At 35.8% G+C, this 22,726-nt stretch overlaps 1 protein-coding gene across 1 annotated transcript in view; it reads right to left on the bottom strand.

Annotated features, from left to right (window-relative positions):
* The window catches only part of LOC123539894 (PAS domain-containing serine/threonine-protein kinase-like), a gene marked incomplete at its 5' end in the record, with an annotated part of 29,548 nt that extends 7,172 nt beyond the window's left edge, over positions 1-22,376 (bottom strand). The window contains 12 exons of the mRNA XM_053527030.1: positions 398-538; positions 2,412-2,545; positions 3,543-3,742; positions 6,537-6,671; positions 7,843-7,968; positions 9,069-9,278; positions 10,281-10,453; positions 10,654-12,023; positions 13,201-13,348; positions 13,825-13,966; positions 20,873-21,127; positions 22,263-22,376. Of these exons, the coding sequence (XP_053383005.1) occupies positions 398-538; positions 2,412-2,545; positions 3,543-3,742; positions 6,537-6,671; positions 7,843-7,968; positions 9,069-9,278; positions 10,281-10,453; positions 10,654-12,023; positions 13,201-13,348; positions 13,825-13,966; positions 20,873-21,127; positions 22,263-22,376 (3,148 nt within the window). The remainder of the gene's footprint in view (positions 1-397; positions 539-2,411; positions 2,546-3,542; positions 3,743-6,536; positions 6,672-7,842; positions 7,969-9,068; positions 9,279-10,280; positions 10,454-10,653; positions 12,024-13,200; positions 13,349-13,824; positions 13,967-20,872; positions 21,128-22,262) is intronic.
* Between the last annotated feature and the right edge of the window lie 350 nt (positions 22,377-22,726).

Genomic DNA, 22,726 nt, shown 5'->3' with positions numbered 1-22,726 from the left:
AATCAATACCGTAAATTGGGTAATATTAGCAGTTTACTTTTGTCGAATACCTGCCAATAATGATATTAGTGATTTCAAAATATTTGTGAACATTAATCTGCATCATATCCACAACAGCAACAATCATGTTCCACTAATTCTTTACATAAGGAATTAGGCTGTTAACCAAAATATTTCCAAAACAAGCCTACATGAAATTTACCCCATCAACAGTACTGTTTATGCATCTACCTTTACCAAGTGACTACTTGTTTGAAGCAGCCACATTTATAAACTGACCTCTCTGAGGCAGTCACACACAGTAAATATTTAAATTTTCCCCTTGTGTATGTATATAGTATAGCCAAGCTTGTTTTAAGTGTCCACACAAGAGGAGGTAAAGAGAGAATTCACTTACCACAGTTAGGGAGAACGTCTGCCCATTTGTAGTTGGAGATGTCTATTTTCTGTGTTACCCAACAGTTTTTCTCAATACTTGACACACTTGCTCTTCTCTTTGTATCGGGATGTAACAACCAGCATATCAACATCATCAGTTCTATACATAGACAAGAGCACCGCCTTGCGGGTGCTGACGCTCATCTGATTTTTTTTGTGTAATAGAAATATTGTCCTACCCATGATTTTCTAAGTCTAAAAAGGGCCATCATTCTTGCAAAAAGCAGGATAGAGTTATGTTTCTTGATGTACAGTGTCCACTTATGATGGTGAAAAACTGTTGCAAGTTTTAAAGCAATAGCTTTGATAGTTTATGAGAAAAGTTGACTTAAACATAATACTCAACCAAGAAAATGATTTTCTAAGCCCAAAAGGGGCAATAATTATTGCAAAAAGCAGGATGGAGTTATGTTGCTTGCTGTACAGGGTCAGCTTATGATGGTGAACAAGTGTTGCAAGTTTCAAAGCAATAGCTTTGATAGTTTAAGAGAAAAGTTGACCTAAACATAAAACTTAACCAAGAAATCTGATATTTTCTAAGTCCAAAAGGGGCCATGAATCTTGCAAAAAGCAGGACAGAGTTATGTTTCTTGCTATACAGGGTCAACTTATGATGGTGAACAAGTGTTGCAAGTTTTAAAGCAATAGCTTTGATAGTTTAGGATAAAAGCTGACCTAAACATAAAACTTAACCAAGAAAACTGATTTTCTAAGTCCAAAAGGGGCAATAAATCTTGCAAAAAGCAAGATGGAGTTATGTTTCTTGATGTACAGGGTCTGCTTATGATGGTGAACAAGTATTCCAAGTTTCAAAGCAATAGCTTTGATAGTTTAGGAGAAAAGTTGACCTAAACATAAAACTTAACCAAGAAATCTGATATTTTCTAAGTACAAAAGGGGCCATAAATCTTGCAAAAAGCAAGATGGAGTTATGTTTCTTGCTATACAGGGTCAGCTTATGATGGTGAACAAGTATTCCAAGTTTCAAAGCAATAGCTTTGATAGTTTAGGAGAAAAGCTGACCTAAACATAAAACTTAACCAGGCAACGCCGACGCAGACGCCGACGCCGACGCCGACGCCGACAACCGCTCAAGTGATGACAATAACTCATCATTTTTTTTCAAAAAATCAGATGAGCTAAAAAATCATATATCATGAATTATCTACAAAAAAATCCCTGTATCATTTTGTACACAGAGAAATAAATCATATCAATTCTGAAATATCAATTCTGTATCGATTTTGTTTATAAAGAAATAACTCATCCTTTTTCAGAACATAGATGATTCTGTATCAATTTTATACATTGATAATTAAATCACCATCAACTGTGTGGATTAATTTTTTTTTTTTTTTGATCTAACGTCGCACCGACACATGATAGGTCATATGGCGACTTTCCAGCTTTAACAGTGGAGGAAGACCCAAGGTGCCCCTCCGTGCATTATTTCATCACGAGCGGGCACCTGGGTAGAACCACCGACCTTCCGTAAGCCAGCTGGATGGTTTCCTCACATGAAGAATTCAATGCCCCGAGTGAGGCTCGAACCCACATCGATGACGGGCAAGTGGTTTGAAGTCAGCGACCTTAACCACTCGGCCACGGAGGCCCCCGGATTAAAAATACAATGTAATCAACAACATGTACACACAAAAAATGAAACACCATCAAACCTGTAAACAAAGAACAACAGCTACAAATCCTGATAAATTTCATTCATGAAGAAATATATCTTTAACTTTTAGCCTGCTGCTGGCAAGTGTTTTTGCCTTTGCTAACACTCCTTCAAATAATAAATGGTATTGCCCAAAGTGAATTATAAACCATTCCATTTTACAAATTAAGCAGGGTAACGGTTAATTCTGTATACAAATATAACATTGACAACTCTGTAAACAGAGAAACCAAACATTTTTTTATCCTGCAAGATAAAACATCAATAAGACTTATAAAATCTAAGACAATCTTACCACTAGATACTGGGAATGGAGGTTTCAACACACATTTAATTGTTTCTTCTACATCAAAGAAGGGATTCTCTCCAAATACCAAAGTGTACAAAGTAACACCGAGAGACCAAACTTCTAGCTCTGGGCCCTGATACCTACAAACAAACACTTAATTGCTAGAGTATCTTCATATCCCTAGATCTTAAAACTTTTAAGTTTCAAAAACTTGTTTTAAAGAATACTATGTCCAAACATCCAAACAACAACCTGACATTTTTAACTCACAAATCTGTCAATTACAGGTTATGCAGTATGCAGTAAGTGAATTCTTTAAACATATCATTTATCTGGCCAATATGATTGCTAAACAGTCAGGGGTGAAACTGTTTCAAGTTATCGCAGTTTATAACCCATTTGAGTTATTGCTTACATTTTCATTACTTGTTTCAGTTATCATTAAATATTACAAAGCCTTCCTGTGCCAATTCCTCATTTTGAATGTGACTTATGCAATTATTTCCTGAATCCTTGAACTCTTAACCAGCTATGCAGTAAAAATTTTTTACGCAAGGCTGATAGTTTTACGCAAAAGGTTTAAAGCTATAAAACTCTTAGCATCCCATTATGCTTATCAGGTCATGATCAGACTAAAAGAGAATTTGATTAACCACAGATTGCTACTTATTTCACTGTATAGGTCACTTTGTGAGAACAGCAAAAAGACTTTTTGAATAACTTACCAGAGTTTACTTATATTTTATAACTAATATAGGTTATAAAATGCTTGTAAAAATAATGGAAATAGGTTACATAACTTAAAACAGTTACACCCCTGACTGCTAATGGGTTGCTGAAGTTATTCTACAGTTTAGATTATTTGTATGGGGTTATTGTGTTTACATCATCATCTGCTAGTACAAAATTTAATTTCTCAACAGAGTTAACAAATATTAAATCTTTAACATATATACAAAGTATTTTGAGAACTTTTATGTATACACAACTTCCTTTAAAAGGCAGAATCAGAAAGTCCATCCATTCACACAATTCTTAAGATTTGACACTAAAGAACCACATAAAATATTGAAAATATAAGTATGACCTTGACCTTAAGTAATGTGTCTAAGTCTTGCACAAGAAACTAGAACCTACTTGTTTCCCATGAGAACTTCAGGACTACAATATTCCAGTGTACCACAGAATGTAGCAAACAGTTTGCCTGGTTCAAGGAAGGCGACGGCTCCGAAATCTATCAACTTTATCTGAAACTGCTCATTTACAATTACATTCTCATCTTTAATGTCTCGGTGTAGAATGTTCTTACTGTGGAGGTAAGATACTGCTGAAACCATCTGTAAGAGAAACAGAAGACTAAGGACCAGTCTCTAAGCTCTAGCATTTGATTAGCTGTTTCTTAAAACCCTTTTGAAATTGACTAATGACAAGCCTGCTTTCTAAGACTGGGTTCCAGCCTCAGTTTTATAACATGTGACCATGATTTGACTCTCACAAGTCTACTAGTCAGGTAAAATGCTATTTATCAGAAGTATTCACTAACACAGGTTAGTGGGTAACTCAGAAGTTCCTCTTATAATAAGGAAACATGACCATGCCTGTGTCCCTGTTTGTCTGACTTTACAACCACTAACAAAGGATCAAAACTTCTCCTTATTTAATCTGTTTTTTTTTTCAAAACTGATCTTGCACAAAAATATTGGTAACTGTTTGCTAAATAACAGTCACATCAATTAAAAAAAAAGATTACATTTATAATAGTAGCAACCCCAGCTAAATTTTCAAAATCAAAATATTGCAAATTAATTTAATTCATCTTTAATCTTAAAGGGCTGTGTTTTCCTAACTCAGAACAGTTTAAATTCTTTAAATATCTTAAATATTAAAAAAGTTATGAAGAATATAAGTTTGAAAAAAGTCGCATTTTTCTGGAAAATTTTACCAGTACATTATATAGGAAATCAACTCGCGTTCACGGACCGAAGAAAGGGAAATTTTCAACATCAAATCTTCATAACTATTTTATTTTTTATGCTATACTCATGAAACTTCACAGTCAGATAGGATTTTTCCTGTAGAATCCATTTCTGTCATCAGTTTTTGTATAGTGCAAACAGGCACTGCCATAATACAGGAAAATTCAAGGAAATTCAGGTTTTTTTTTTCCATTTTTTATTTCAGTCTCCGCATAAAATTATATAGCAATTTAATTTTTAACAATCAGTATGATGATACAATGTTGTGAATGTTCATCAATCATAGTTTAGTGTTTTTAAAAGCAAATGCATACAGTGATATACTTCATATAAAAGACATTGTTTAGTTTAAAACATTACCAGATGCCGACTAAAATTAATTAGAATACATTTTAATTTCATAAAAAAATATCATCATAATACAGATGGTAATGTTTTAATATATATATATTAAACTGGTCAAGACTTTTAGCAAATATATCATAGTAATTTTGTGTAAATTCCACTTTGTGTTACTTTTTATAATTAAAAGAACATTGAATGAAACTTTCTGTAAACTTTGTCAATGCATGTTTTTACGTTCGATAATTTCCCGACATTAATTGTAGTTGCTGTTGGATGGACAGTACTTTCGGGTAACCTGCAGCTTGACTGAATATGGGATGTCAATGTACTGTTTCTTAGTCAAATTCTTAGTGCCGCAATAACTTTTAAGTTCAAGAGACACACCGTTTGATATACTGTAAAAACTGATATACATCCTTCAGCAAGTAAGCTTTCTGTCAGTCCTAGAAACTTACAGAATGGTCAAAGTTTCACAATCTATTGCCTCCCAAAAATGATATTAATAATGTAAATGATTTATTTCAAAAACCATTTTCATGTTCAACAATGATACCAACAGCAGACATATGGATGTCCCCCAAAAATAATAATGATACCAACAGCAGACATATGGATGTCCCCCAAAAATAATATGTATATAACACATAAATATCTCAACATGATACACAGCTTGCCAGTAATCCGAATCGTTTTATCCGAAAATTCAAACACCTCGATAATGAAAGTGGTCACGAGAAATTTGTGACCACAACATAACATACATTATGTGATAATACAAATGCAAATAATTGTTTTTATTGTAAATATGTTTTGAGAATATGTTTCCAATCATATACAAATCGATTTTTACAGGCAATTATGGAATTTGATTCCCAGTAGAACGGAAAATATTCGGCGAGTAATAGTATACGGTCCGGCTGAAAAAGACGAACAGTATTCAACCACAAAATCCCCTTTCTACTGCATGTTTACGTCGTATTAATTAAAAAATAATAATATTCTCGTAAGAATTATTAACTTAGCAATTGATTTACGTCGGCTATGATGGTTTTTTACGTTGGATGTGTTCAAGACGACGCCTTTTATCGATACCGCTATTTGGAAAATTAAATCGGCCGCCATTTTGACAGCATTCGCGTGATTCGGGTTAAGGGTCATACTTTTCAAATCAAAATGCGGTACACTTAGAATAGGTTCTGAAACATGTTTTTGGTATCAAATTAAAGATAAAAGATTGAATTTTTCAATTATGTATGAAGACTTTCGGAAAAATAATTTACCTGAGTTGTGATTTTGATTAAATTTTCGCCGAACTATATCTCAGGAAAGGGTCGGCCCACATTAAAAATTTGAACGCCTACGGAAAGATCGACCAATCAGCTTTCACGTGACGTTAAAATTGTGAATATTAATTAGGTCTTAGGTACCCGCATGTGTCGGCAAAACATGCATGTACTTTGCATCACGGTCCGTGATCTCAATTAACAGCGAGGTGCAATAAACAGGTCAACATCCTGTGTTTATATAGCCATGTGGTTTAACTTACACAAGTGTCTGTTAAGTAATTTATATCACTGGAAAGAAAATTATATAGGCTTTCTAAAGGTGTATGATGCAATCTGTTATCTCTATGAATAATGATTTTATGAACAAATAATTCAAGTGACCGTCTGATATTGGAAAAATTCCAGTAGATAAGCACTGTCAAGGCTTATCAGCTGGGGTTGCTAATAATAGTATGCTGTGGCCATTTTCCTCCAGGAAAATTCCTTTATAATCTTAAGATAGTATTTTCTACAACTGAAGTTACCTGTCTGAAAATGTAACTAGCAAGCCCTTCGTCCATGTTAGGACTTCGATCTATGAACTCAAACAGATCCATCCCTGAACCATGTTTCTCCATTACCATCTGTATAAATTCAGCGTTCTCAAACACATCTAAAACCTGGAATTGAAATGAACTGCATACTCTTATGTTAGGACTTAATACCTTAAATAAGCCTTGCTTTTACATACATAGACACACAATAGGAGATTTATTGTTTTAATTAATTATTAAATAAGAGCTGTCAGAAGAGATGACACACTTTACTATTCAAACACTTGATAGTCGATTAACCTTTAGCCTGTTGGCGGCAAGTGATTTTGCCTTTGCGACCAGTGCCGACTAAGATCAGCCTGCACATCCATGCAGTCTGATCAAGGTCTGCACTGTTCGCTATTCAGTCAGTAAATTTTCAATGAACACCCCTTCGAATGGTAAGTGGTACTCACCAAATTGAATGATGGACCAGTCTATTTTAGAAATATAGCAGGGTAAAGGTTAATATACATCTGAGGAAACTAGAGCTATCACTGGTAAGATTAATACCTCCTTGATACTGCCTAGCCAGAGAAATCAGAACTTTTCGCTAAAATCAGGCCAGCAGTTTCTGAGGGGAAGCTATTCAAAATTTTCCATAATAACAATCATACAGGGAAAACTAACCGAGATCCTGCAGGGCTCTTTTATGGACAATCATAATAATTGATGATCAAGAAAATGTTGCCTCTTGAGTATCAATGTGGTTTTTCAACGAATGAATCTAGCGACCTAGTTTTTGGACGTAGGTATCCCAATTTTGAAAATTATCTAGATTTCACAGAGGCCAGTCTGACAAAAATAAATGCTGATAATATAGTAAATATGGCCTCTAGAGTGTTAACAAGGATATTCTGATTTCATTTAGTGACCTAATATAAGATCTCATGTAATTCAGTTTTAAAACAGAAAGAGAATTTCAATGATCTGACCTAGTTTTTAATCTTGAATAATCCAGTTTCAACCTTGACATTGATTTCACAGAGACAAACATTCCGACTTCCATCAGGCAGAAAATGTGGGTTCCAGAGCGTTAACAAGGTAGCAGTTTATGCTCAGTTGAGCTAAGGGGATGTAACTAAAAAAATATTAATGAGTGAGTTATGGACCTTGTGGATGTTGATGAGAAACTAATTTTATGTTTTTAGGATTGTCCATTTCATAAAGTATGCTAACTTATGGTTCTGCCATATATACTGTGTTACTGTATGCAAAAACATTTGAATGTGTTTGCTTCAAGAGAAAATATTCATACCTTCACTATATTCGGATGGTCAAGTTTATGAAGTATGCTGACTTCCAGTGGCATTCTGCCATATTCTGTGTCCTGTACCCAGCAATCACTGAACACCTTCCCTCTACGTATAAACTTCACAACAACCTGAAATACCAATCAATGTACATTGTATATATATTTTTTTATAAACTATAGCCAGTACAAGTTTCAAATGTTTTACTATCATAAAATATTGGTGAATCCCCCATAACTTCTTAATTTTCTTCATTCTGAAGCCAACTGGCAAATGTGTCTCATGGAAAAATATGCACTTTAAAAATAGAGACAGTCATTTTTTTCAGACCTCTAAATAATATTTGCATTTACATGCGGTATTCTGAATGAATTCTTTCACATGAACAACTGTTCCGAGCTAAGTGTCACAAGTTAAATACCAGTGTGAAATTAACCTTTTCTCACAAAATGTTCATAATTAAACACCCTAAAACAAACTTATCTCTCTGGGTTATCATATACATCATCAGATAGCCCAGCGTTTTTCAAATAAATGATTTTTCTACATACTTGATGACATAATTGTGTCATAATTGTTATTCAATTTATTTATTTTGCTGGGTTTAACCTCGCACCGACACAATAACAGGACATACGGTGACTTTCCAGCTTTGATGGTGGAGGAAGACCCAAGGTGCCCCTCCGTGCATTATTTCATCACGAGCAGGCACCTGGGTAAAACAACTGACCTTCCGTAGGCCTGCTGGATGACTTCCTCACATGAAGAATTCAACGCCCTGAGTGAGGCTCGAACCCATATTGACGAAGTAAGCAACCCTAAGCAACCCGGCCACGGAGGCCCCCTCATTGTTATTCAAAGTCACAATTAAGCTCTAGTACAGTATTAAATTCAAATAATGCAATAATCAGGGCAATTCATACAATAGACAGAATAATGAGGAAATGAAACTAGTACACCAGTTGGCTTGAGGTAATAAGGAAATCATATCTTTGGTTGCGACAAGTCCTTAAACTCAGTAAAACCTCGTTTTTGGATAAGATCTAAACGTTGGTTCGAATCCACCACTCCAAGAATGTGGTAGATTCACTTTATACCACCACTAAACCAACACAATTTAAATGGTATAGTAACACATACTTCTTGTTTATTATTTAATAACTTTAAATCTTATTCAGTGTAACCAATCACACACCTCACTGTAGTAAAATGTTCAAATTTTATCTTCTACCTGTTTCCTATCACGTGTTCTACTAGCTAATTTCACAAAACCAAAGGCTCCTTTCCCAATGGTATGCAGTGTGTCATAATGTCTGCTGTAGGGACCATACTTGATGGCACGATCTTCCTCAGTCTCTGGAACTTGAACTTTGGCCAACGGGTCCTCCTCCTCCTCATCCAGAGGGTCTTTAGAGGCAGATTGGGCTCTGTCTATCAATGCCTAGAAAAATCATACCATATAATAAGCTAATCATTCTGCTCAAGAAAGAGTCATAACAGTACATTGTCTTCTACTAATAAAGTGCCATTAAAGTATAAGAATCTGTCACTGGTTGAAGGTGCGAATGGAAATATCTGGCTTAAGGGTTACTGTTTAGGCGGTAATGCGGCTCTGCCAAGTTACTGGGAAACAAATATCAGAGACCAGTGATAGATTCTTTTTCTTGCATGCCGTATTCTTCAATTAAAGGAATAAATGAAATAAAACCAATGTTTTTCTTCTAAGCACTATTTTATTATTGCAGCTTTTGAATTTATGTATTCATTAATAAATTTCAACATGTGAGTAGCCTTACACTCCAGCCAGCACTGGCGAAAACACAGAAAAATCCTTCCTGGCATACAAGCATACATTATCTTTAACCAAAATGTTTTTTCCCCAGCATTTTAGACTCTTTGCTTTAAGGACAATTTAAAGCAGTGAACTGGCATTTTTGGTCATCTTTGATTTGGATTGTGTTACAATACATACTTAAAATTCATTATTCCTTCATTATCAAATACAAAAAAAAAAATGCATTTTAAAAGTTCAAATACAAAACTTTATTTGAAACTGTGCACAAAAACTTGACATCTGAAATATTGGTGAGAGAGTTGAACCTGTTTTAAGGCAATAATGGAGTTTATCTAAACAGAAACTTGATAAATAGATGCTTTTAAAAATAGTTTCATATCAACCCACAATCTTGTACTTTATCATTTTGGTAAATAGCTAAAATATCACAAGACTGTTAAATAGACCTCTCATTCACAGTACAACAAAACTGCTTGACACCATGTGACAAAAGTTTAGTCTATATTTCAATGAAAAAAAACTATGAGGGCAACTAACCATCCTGAAAAAATGCAACTGATGAAAGTATTCTAGATCCTGCTAATAAGTATTATACTCATATACAAAGTGACATTTCAAAATATCGTTTTATTCCCATGTCTATATTACCTCCCCAAGACTGTAGTTTGAATGATCCATGGTGCTGTTCAGACTAGAGGCCAGTGTGAGATTTGCATATGACCTTCCATATTCTGCTGGCTCCTCTGGGTCTCGAGATACCCACATGCAGTAAACCTCGTTGCCATCCTCAAGCTGCACACGCTTGATTTGAAACACAATACCTTCAAATATATAATAGATACCTTGACTAATTTCATAATATTAAAGAGTTTCCTTACATAGAAACAAAAGTACCTTTTTATAAAAGTTTACAACATAAATACTAGACCATATTTTTCTTTTACATGCATTAAGATATCAAAACACCTGTATTTGTATTTACATAAATTAACCGTTACAAGAATTCACAGTGCCAAATTACCTAGAAGTGACCGGTCCCTATGTTGACACTGTCCTTGAAAACTGCCCTCTGGAAACATCATTGTACCATTAGAACTGTAATCTGAGGATTTCGACCCATTCCGAGACTTTGTCACATACCGAACACCTTTCTCATGCTTTTCAAAACTCTTCAGGCTAGGCGAGTAACCCTCACTACTGAAGTCACTTAATTCCAAGTTTGAAATATCCAAATCATTTTTAAAATCTGGTGAATCAATGCCTTTGGGAAAATATACCTCGACTCCTGGGGTCCCTATAACGGAACTGTTCATATTGCGACTATTATTTTGCCGTAGAAATGACCCGGAGTCCTCTAAGTTCCTACTCTTGTTACATCTAGAGTTCAAGAACTGGTTAATGCTACTCCTATGGAGTAGAGACTCGTCAACATCTTCTATCACACTTATAGATGATTTGTCACTCTCACTCATAGAATTAGCACATTTAATAGACTCGGCAACAATCTCACTGTCAAAATTTTCTCCATCCTTCTTTGTTGATGAAGAGCACTTTGTATCAACAACTTTCATACTTGTATCTAAGCTGTCATTTTTATTACTACCTAAATTGTTTGTTCTACCACTGACGTTCGAAAGTTTTCCGCCAACTGGAACTTCCATTTTGCCTAATTCAGCACTATCACTATTGTCTATAGGTGCATTTCCAAGCTTTACAAGACCAACTGTTGCTGCAATAAGGTCATCTGTTGTGTTTAATTTTGATTTCTCTGCCTCAATGTTAGCTTCGAAACTTTCTGAATCTTCTAGTTCATCTCCGCCTTCAATTGCAGAACTATCAAAACCAGGAGAATTCTTCTGTGAATCTAATCTCATAATGTCAGACAGGCAAGGGGAGGCAATAATGTCACTTTTTTCAAGTTTCTGTAAGTTTTTAAGAACAGGCGTGGAGCTTCCAAAAGAATGGCACACTACAGACTGGTTTGAATTTTTGCTGGCAGTTGCAGAAATTTCACAGTCTTGTTTCACACTAGGGGATGTAACTCCTACTTTATACTGCCCAGAGTTGTTATCAATTTTGAAAACAACAGTCTCTGAATCAGAATGTTGTTCCAGCGCTGGTTCCTTCGTACTTTCAGCTTCACAAACTTTTGGACTTTTACTAGAATCAACTTCTGGAAGACTTTTACTACTAGTTGTGCTAGTATTGGCACAAGTTACATCCCTTGCTATTAGAAGAGTTTCGGTACTGGAGGTAGACACAGTGCTATGGTTTGGTGAAGAGTGATCAAGGGAAGTAACTGCATCTATTTTTAGTTCTGCTGCAGGAGGCATTACTGACTGTTTTATTATGTCACTATCAGTTTCCTTTTCCACTGCTTCAGTTGAAAGCCTGTAAAAATGTAGAGAGGCTTTAACCCTTACTCTGCTAAATTTCTATGATGAACTTGTCCATCTTTCAATTTGGACAGTACCATTAACTGTTAAAAATGGGTGCTTACCAAAAAGATTCTGACTGAATAGCAAACAGTGCAGACCATGATCAGACTGCACGGATGTACAGGCTGATCTTGCTCTGCACCAGTTGCAAAGGCAGATAAGAATCACTTGCTCCCAGCAGGCTAATGGTTTAAGACGGTCAATCACATTTAAGCAATATTTTAGGTCTTTTTTACTTTTCCTATATTCCATTAGATTTAATTTGAAAGTATATTTCTTATTTTTAAAATTTTTGTAGCTTACCTCTCCCCCAATTTCTTAAATACTGAAGCCTCTTTAAATATGACTATTAATTTTCACTCTGAATTATATCTATTTTCACATTCGCTCTTGATACATCGTCATGGGATATTTCAACAATATGAAGTAAACGACCAGTTTTTTTTTAATGTAGCTTCATAATTCATTTAGCAACCAAAACAGGAAAATGGAAGTAATGCTAACTGTACAAATTTGCATTATGGCCCTATACTGCTCATCTGAGTATAGTTCCTTGTTTGAAGAGTTAAAAGTTTCTACTAAATAAATACAGGCAGATAATGCGTATTTTTGTTTTGAGGGGGGTAGAGGTAAGACATTGGGGAAACAAAAAAGTGGCCACAGCCACTGGAGGCCATGTTGTTTTACAAATTGTAATAATTTGAACAACCTTGACCGACGGTTACATAAGGACCATTTGTGTGAAATTATTTTGAAATCAGACAAGCAGTTTAAGAGGAAGAGGAGATGTTGATTGAATATTTTTCTACTTTTAGCTATGGCCCTTATGTGCAACCAAACTGAGCATTCTGAACAAATTTGATAGAGGACCAACTTAGAAATATCCAGGCCAAGTTAAATCAACCTCTACATAATGGATTCAGAGGAGATGTTGTTTGAAGAAAAGTGTGGATGGACCGACACCAGATGGTAGGCGATCATAATAGCTCACCCTGAGCTAGAAAGCCTGCCTCAGCTCCATCTTACAGCTTAAATACTCCAGTTCCACCTTTAAATTCAAAACCTGAACAGACGTACATCACTTGCACAAACAATGAAATCTTCAATTTTGTTCTATTAAAGGAGTTCACCTTTTGGACAGGGTATCCATTATAGTTGGTTTATTTGGTGTTGAAGTGATTCCCGGCTCATGAAGGTCAAATCCATCAAACTTGGCATGTATTCCTGAACTGAGGCTCAGACCTATACCGGGATCATCACTGTCTGTCCTGCTCGTACCTTCAAAGTTGGAAAAATGTCAGAAATTATGGAATACAGATAAAACAGCTTACAATTTGTTTTTGAATGTAACAATCACTGAACAGAAACTGAAAATAATGACAGCTATAATTCAATAATACGCATAAGCCCAAATACCATGGAATCTTTTCCAAATTCTTTCATTGCTGACAATTTGGAAAAAAGCAACAATTAAGTAAAGAACAAAACATCTTGTATATAATAATTAAACTTTGTCAAATGAAAGATAAATATTGTACTCTAAATGACAAGCAGATATCTTAACCCTTATTTAGCTCATAATAATTATAGGAAAATAACATGCACAATACAGGTTTACCTTCTTTTGTTTCAGAAATAACATGGAAAATATTTCTTTTACTGTTTATTGTCTGTGTTTTAATATACACAATACAGCTGTGGACTCTTCATTTCTTGTGACACCTCGATTTATAAATAAATTTCATCAACTATACCTTTACTGCTAGATCTTGAGGAATTTTTCCCACTATCCTTACTGTGTACCGACAATTTGTCTTCATCTACTGTCGACAAATGTACACTGTCTTCAACAAGATCCAGTATTTCATAGAAGTCTGGGATCAGCATCGAAATGTTCTGTAACAGGTAATAATATAAACATTTCAATTTTAGCCTGTGTAAGATCTAAATCACTTAATTCAACTTTTTAACCCTTACCCTGCTAAATTTCTATAATGAACTTGTCCATCTTTCAATTTGGACAATACCAGACTGTTAAAAGGGGTGCTTACCAGAAAGATACTGACTGAATGGCGAACAGTGCAGATTTTGATCAGACTGCACAGGCAGGCTGATCAAGGTCTACACAGGTCGCAAAGGCAGAATCAATTGTGTCCAGCATGATAAAGGTTAAAGGGAAAGTTTTTTTCTATACTGATATAATTATCAGTTGCTAACCTAACAGGAACTCACTTCAGAATCTGTGAAATAATCTATATTCAATGGAGGAGGAAGACCTTATTCATGTGATTTAACACATAAATCTAATAAATTAAATCCAAGCGAAAGGAAAGTGCCATCAATTTTATCTTAAAAATCTGATATCAATGAAATCAGATCCCTAGAATAAAGTGATTTCAACCAGACCATGAAATTTATTTCATGCTGATGAAACTAGAACTGTCACAGGAGTGACTTATACCCCCACAATACGGTCTTGTCACAGAAGAATGGCAACCATAAGAAATTTTAAAAATACTTCGAATAATCTAAAACGTAAAAAAAACTTAATACTTAAAAATTTTTTTTTACTCGTCTTTGGAGTACTTCATCCTGGGCTTCCGTGGCACATATAAGTAATACTGCGCCCAGGATGAGGGATGAGGTAAATACAAAAATCTCTAATATTAGAGATACACTTAAAATGAATACAAAACAAGAGGACCATGATGGTCCTGAATCGCTCACCTGTTCCCTGTCCCCAGTTTTGAACTGAGTATGACGTTGTTTTTTTTATTATTTGATATAGTGACCTAGTTTTTCAGCTCATGTGACCCAGTTTTGAACCTGACCTAGATATCATCAAGATAAAAATTCTGACCAATTTTCATGAAGATCCATTGAAAAATATGGCCTCTAGAGAGGTCACAAGGTTTTTTTATTATTTGACCTACTGACCTAGTTATTAACTGCACATGACCCAGTTTCGAATCTGACCTAGATATCATCAAGGTGAACATACTGACCAATTTTCATGAAGATCCATTTGAAAGTATGGCCTCTAGAGAGGTTACAAGGATTTTCTATTTTTAGACAAACTGACCAAGTTTTTGACCGCAGTTGACCCAGTTTCAAACTTGACCTAGATATCATCAAGATAAACATTCAGACCAACTTTCATACAGATCCCATGAAAAATATGGCCTCTAGAGAGGTCACAAGGTTTTTTTTATTATTTGACCTACTGACCTAGTTATTGACCGCACGTGACCCAATTTCAAACCTGACCTAGATATCATCAAGGTGAACATTCTGACCAATTTTCATGAAGATCCTTTTGAAAGAATGGCCTCTAGAGAGGTCACAAGGTTTTTCTATTTATAGAACTACTGACCTAGATTTTGACCACAGTTGACCCAGTTTCGAACTTGATCTAGATATCAACAAGATGAACATTCAGACCAACTTTCATACAGATCCCATGAAAAATATGGCCTCTAGAGAGGTCACAAGTTTTTTTTATTATTTGACCTACTGACCTAGTTACTGACCGCACGTGTCCCAGTTTCGAACCTGACCTAGATATCATCAAGTTGAACATTCTGACCAATTTTCATGAAGATCCATTCAAAAGTATGGTCTCTAGAGAGGTCACAACGTTTTTCTATTTTTAGACCTACTGACCTAGTTTTTGACCGCACGTGACCCAGTTTCAAACTCGACCTAGATATCATCAAGATGAACATCCAGACCAATTTTCATACAGATACCATGAAAAATATGGCCTCTAGAGAGGTCACAAGGTTTTTCTATTATTTGACCTACTGACCTAGTTTTTGACGGCACGTGACCCAGTTTCAAACTTGACCTAGATACCATCAAGTTGAAGATTCTGACCAATTTTCATGAAGATCTTCTGAAAAATATGGCCTCTAGAGAGGTCACAAGGTTTTTCTATTTTTAGACCTACTGACCTAGTTTTTGACCGCATGTGACCCAGTTTCGAACTTGACCTAGATATCATCAAGGTGAACATTCTGACCAATTTTCATAAAGACCCCATGAAAAATGTGACCTCTAGAGTGGTCACAAGCAAAAGTTTACGGACGGACGGACGGACTGACAGACGGACGCACGGACGACGGACGCTGCGTGATCACAAAAGCTCACCTAAAAACGTCTTACTGACATGTTATCACGGAAAAATGTATTTACTTTTTACATAGGACTAATAATAAACAAGAGGACCATGATGGTCCTGAATCGCTCACCTCTTCCCACATGACCCAGTTGATAAACATTCAGACCAACTTTCATACAGATCCCATGAAAAATATGGCCTCCAGAGAGGTCACAACGTTTTTTCATTATTTGACCTACTGACCTACTTTTTGAAGGCACGTGACCCACTTTCGAACTTGACCTAGATATCATCAAGATGAACATTTGGACCAATTTTCATGAAGATCCATTCATAAATATGGCCTCTAGAGATGTCACAAGGTTTTTCTATTTTTAGACCTACTGACCTAGTTTTTGACCGCACATGACCCACTTTCGAACTTGACCTAGATATCATCAAGATGAACAATCAGACCAACTTTCATACAGATCCCATGAAAAATATAGCCTCTAGAGAGGTCACAAGGTTTTTCTATTATTTGACTTACTGACCTAGTTTTTGACCGCACGTGACCCACTTTCGAACTTGAACTAGATATCATCAAGGTGAACGTTCTGACCAATTTTTATGAAGATCTCATGAAATATATGGCCTCTAGAGAGGTCACAAGGTTTTTCTATTTTTAGACCTACTGACCTAGTTTTTGACCGCACGTGACCCAGTTTCGAACTTGACCTAGATATCATCAAGATGAACATTCAGACCAACTTTCATACAGATCCCATGAAAAATATGGCCTTTAGAGAGGTCACAAGGTTTTTCTATTATTTGACCTACTGACCTAGTTTTTGACGGCACGTGACCCAGTTTCGAACTTGACCTAGATATCATCAAGGTGAACATTCTGACCAATTTTCATGAAGATCTTGTGAAATATATGGCCTCTAGAGAGGTCACAAGGTTTTTCTATTTTTAGACCTACTGACCTAGTTTTTGACGGCACGTGACCCAGTTTCGAACTTGACCTAGATATCATCAAGGTGAACATTCTGACCAATTTCCATGAAGATCTTGTGAAATATATGGCCTCTAGAGAGGTCACAAGGTTTTTCTATTTTTAGACCTACTGACCTAGTTTTTGATGGCACGTGACCCAGTTTCGAACTTGACCTAGATATCATCAAGATGAACATTCTGACCAACTTTCATAAAGATCCCACAAAAAATGTGACCTCTAGAGTGGTCACAAGCAAAAGTTTACGGACGGACGGACGCACGGACGAACGCACGGACGCTGCGTGATCACAAAAGCTCACCTTGTCACTATGTGACAGGTGAGCTAAAAAGTTTGAAAAATCCCTAAAATATTGAAAATCCCCTAAAAAAAGTTGTGCATGCGCAATGAAAAATCCCTTCGCTATATAAGGTCAAATGACACTATACAATATATATATAAAAAAAAATTACGGTCAAAAAATAAATATATAAAAAAAAATTATGGTCAAAAAGGGCCAAAAATATTTTGGGATTTGATACCTAAAAATGTTGAAAATTGACAAGAGGAGATATTTACATCAGCACCGGATAAAAATACCCGGATGAAAAAAGAACGCTGCACGCGCTGTGATGCCTTAAATTTTGAAAACCCAAAATCAAAAAATAGAATTTCTAAAAATAGACTAATTCTTGGAATTTAAGGGGAAGTAACTCAGTACAAAAGTTAAACAAGAGGACCATGATGGTCCTGAATCGCTCACCTCTTCCCACTTGACCCAGTTTTGAGTATGACGTCGTTTTTTCTATTATTTGACATAGTGACCTAGTTTTTGAGCTCATGTGACCCAGTTTTGAACTTGACCTAGATATTATCAAGATAAAAATTCTGACCAATTTTCATGAAGATCCATTGAAAAATATGGTCTCTAGAGAGGTCACAATGATTTTCTATTATTTGACCTATTGACCTAGTTTTCGAAGGTAGGTGACCCTGTTTTAAACTTTACCTAGATATCATCAAGGTGAACATTCTCACTAACTTTCATGAAGATCTCATGAAAAATATGGCCTCTAGAGAGGTCACAAGGATTTTCTATTTTTATACCTAATGGCCTAGTTTTTGACCACACGTGACCCAGTTTCGAAACTGACCTAGATATCATCAAGGTGAACATTCAGATCAATTTTCATGAAGATTCACTGAAAAATATGGCCTCTAGAGAGGTCAAAAGATTTTTCTAATTTTAGACCTACTGACCTAGTTTTTGACCGCAGCTGACCCAGTTTCGAACTTGACCTAGATATCATCAAGATGAACATTCAGACCAACTTTCATACAGATCCCATGAAAAGTATGGCCTCTAGAGAGGTCACAAGGTTTTTTTATTATTTGACCTACTGACCTAGTTTTTTAGGGCACGTGACCCAGTTTCAAACTTGACCTAGATATCATCAAGGTGAACATTCTGACCAATTTTCATGAAGATCCATTCAAGGGTATGGCCTCTAGAGAGGTCACAAGGTTTTTCTATTTCAAGACCTACTGACCTAGTTTTTGATCGCAGTTGACCCAGTTTCAAACTTGACCTATATATCATCAAGATAAACATTCAGACCAACTTTCATACAGATCCATGAAAAATATGGCCTCTAGCGAGGTCACAATGTTTTTCTATTATTTGACCTACTGACCTACTTGTTGAAGGCACGTGACCCACTTTTGAACTTGACCTAGATATCATCAAGATGAACATTCTGACCAATTTCTATGGAGATCCATTCACAAGTATGGCCTCTAGAGAGGTCACAAGGTTTTTCTATTTTTAGACCTACTGACCTAGTTTTTGACCGCACATGAATCTGTTTCGAATTTGACCTAGATATCATCAAGATGAACATTCAGACCAACTTTCATACAGATCCCATAAAAAATATGGCCTTTAGAGAGGTCACAAGGTTTTTCTATTATTTGACCTACTGACCTAGTTTTAAATGGCATGTGACCCAGTTTCGAACTTGACCTAGATATCATCAAGATGAATATACAGACCAACTTTCATACAGATCCCATGAAAAATATGGCCTCTAGAGGTCACAATGTTTTTCTAATATTTGACCTACTGACCTAGTTTTTGAAGGCACGTGACCCACTTTCAAACTTGACCTAGATATCATCAAGGTGAACATTCTGACCAATTTTCATGAAGATCTCATGAAATATATGGCCTCTAGAGAGGTCACAAGGTTTTTCTATTTTTAGACCTACTGACCTAGTTTTTGACCGCACGTGACCCAGTTTCGAACCTGACCTAGATATCATCAAGATGAACATTCAGACCAACTTTCATACAGATCCCATGAAAAATATGGCCTTGAGGTCACAAGGTTTTTCTATTATTTGACCTACTGACCTAGTTTTTGACGGCACGTAACCCAGTTTCGAACTGGACCTAGATATCATCAAGTTGAATGTTCTGACCAATTTTCATGAAGATCTCGTGAAATATATGGCCTCTAGAGAGGTCACAAGGTTTTTCTATTGTTAGACCTACTGACCTAGTTTTTGACGGCACGTGACCAAGTTTCGAACTTGACCTAGATATCATAAAGCTGAACATTCTGACAAATTTTCATGAAGATCTTTTGAAATATATGGCCTCTAGAGAGGTCACAAGGTTTTTCTATTTTTAGACCTACTGACCTAGTTTTTGAAGGCACGTGACCCAGTTTTGAACTTGACCTAGATATCATCAAGATGAACATTCTGACCAACTTTCATAAAGATCCCACAAAAAATGTGACCTCTAGAGTGGTCACAAGCAAAAGTTTACGGACGCACGCACGCATGACGGACGCCGCGCGATCACAAAAGCTCACCTTGTCACTTTGTGACAGGTGAGCTAAAAAGGTTACTTCCCTTTGGCTCTAAGCCAATCAGAATGATATAGTGAAAATGCATCAAAATTAACCTTAAATTCTAAGTAAAAGGAGGCATAATTCATGAAAAATTGGTGTCAGAGTTATGCACCTTGTGTCACATGATGTGGTTGATAAGGTGGAACATCTATTTTAAGTCTGAATCAAATCGATTTAGTATTAACTGAGATATTGTGAAAATGCATCAAAATTAACCCTAAATTCTAAGTAAAAGGGGGCATAATTCATGAAAAATTGGGGTCAGAGTTATGCACCTTGTGTCACATGATGTGGGTGATAAGATGGAACATCTATTTTAAGTTTGAATCAAATCCATTTAGTAATAACTGAGATATAGATTTCAGGATGGGACGGGACGCGACAAAACTGACTCCTATATAGCCCCCCACCCCCCCCCAAACATGTTTGGTGGGGGTATAATTAAAGTATTTCAAAGAAATCATCTACTTAGATATCCAGAGGTAAAAGTGTTTTTTTTAATTTCCTACACAACATCTTGTTCAGCGTAAATAAGCATAAGAAACCAAACTGGTACACACAGCACCATGACCGATCGCCCAAGTCCTCCCAACTTGAGTTAAGTTGAAACTTCATAGCACTCATAAGAAGCACTAGGTTTCAAGGAATTTCACTGTAATAATAACACTTCACAGGATATGTGTACGTGTGTTATTTATAACAAATACATGACCTTTACCATTATTTTACATTAATATTAAAATTAGTATGTTTATGTAATGATTTTGTCCCAAACATAACACACTCACCTTGCCAATTACTTCTGAACTCTTAAAGCCAAACAACATCAGTGAAAAGTTCTCATTTATATTATGTATTGTGCCATCGGGAAGGAACGTGATCAGACCACTGATGTTTGCGAACACCCACACTACACCCTTGTAGATATCGTCACCATGGTGCGAAATACCATCGCCTTCCTCATCTGTCATCTCTACGGCAATACTCAGAGGGAAATTAGCACCATCTCTTGTCCTACCAGTGGCACGCTGCTTTCTCACATCCTAGGTAGAAAACAAATACTCAGTTAAAGACAGCTCACAGAATTAAACTAGAAATGTGTCCGAAGGACATGGGCTCAACAACACGACTGCTTATGTTAATTCAAAAATGAAAATAACTTTTCAAACAAGAGATCACAGAGTGATCTTGGCACCCACCACTGAGCCATTTTTGAACGTTCCAAATTTCAAGACTAATATAAAAATCTCTATTAGAGATACACTAAAAATTAATACAAAAAAGTGTCTTACCGACATATGTTACCACAGAAAAATGTATTTACTTTTTACATTTCACAAATCATGATTCCCAAACTTAACCTTAAACTTCTTAAGTCAAAAAGAATTATTTTATAAAAATTCAATTAAGATTTATGGAACCTGCGCAATGCAAGAGAGTTTATCAGTGAATAAGAATGTGAAGTTTCAATCCATTCAAAGAAATTGTTACTGAGATACCAGCTTACATAAGTAACTTATTTGTCCAAATATTCATCTTTCAGAAATGGCATTGTTCCTATTAAGTTCAGTACTTCGTTATATTTTTTCCGGGGAGGAAATCAAATCATTGGTCACAATACTAAGTGATCTTATCATTAGGTACTCAGACCTTCTATGAATACTGGCATACTGGGAAATTACTTAATTCTGTTGTCACGAAATTTTGTGGATTTCAAAATATATTTTTTCCGAGGGGTTATTCAAAGATATAATGAACGGGAATGTTTTCTGCTCATCGGGACTGACTTTAAGGCTAAGGCATGTTCTTTGTGGTGTAAATACTTATTCCTGTTATGGCGTTATGAAGTATAGTTGTGTATCTGTGTAGGTGGACTTGTTTTATGTTATCACTCCTCTTGTACAAGTGCATGCCATTGCCTTTCAGCTGCACTGATTTTTCAATATATACTTAATTCAGGACTACCTGGATGGCAGATCCCGATACAAATGATAAGGAATTTTCATTGTGTCCAACTATTACTTTATTTTGTGTTTTTGTTTGTTTTGTTTTTGTTTTTTTGATGAACATTAGCACTAAGTCAAACCAGTGTTAAGTTCTCAATGAAATAGTTTTAGTGTTCTTGTTACCCCATAATTCTATTGCTATATATAAGCAAGTCAATAAACAAAACCAAACCTTTGGTAAACGTTCTCCTGGTACCGGCAGTTTGAAGGCAGGTATAAGATCCTTTATATGTGTGCCATGTAGGTCCTCCCTGTCATGGAAACCATGAATATATGCTAGCTGGTCTCAACAAAACTTAAGAATTAATCGCCATGACGAAAAGGGGGCATAACTTCGTAAAAATGCAATATAGGGTATTGCAACCTGTGCACGGCATGTCGTTTCAATCCATTCCTACAAATGGTTACTGAGATACCAGCTAACATACATTTGTAACAGAGTTCCGCTTAAACCGGTGCTGGTGGCGCTAGTGCACTTTTCATTAATACCTCTCATGAACAGACTCAATCAAACCGAATTTGTTATTATTTTGCTTGGACGGATGAGTGAGTACAAAAGCTCCACTATTTGAAAATTTTCAAATAGTCGAACTAAAAAGAAAATTTTCATAGAATTCATCAGGACGGGGTTTGAAC

The sequence above is a fragment of the Mercenaria mercenaria genome, chromosome 16, assembly GCF_021730395.1.
Source record: "Mercenaria mercenaria strain notata chromosome 16, MADL_Memer_1, whole genome shotgun sequence".
NCBI classification, from domain to species: Eukaryota; Metazoa; Mollusca; class Bivalvia; order Venerida; family Veneridae; genus Mercenaria; species Mercenaria mercenaria.
Note: the sequence above shows the minus strand (reverse complement) of the source record. Positions and strands in the feature narration are given on the sequence as shown.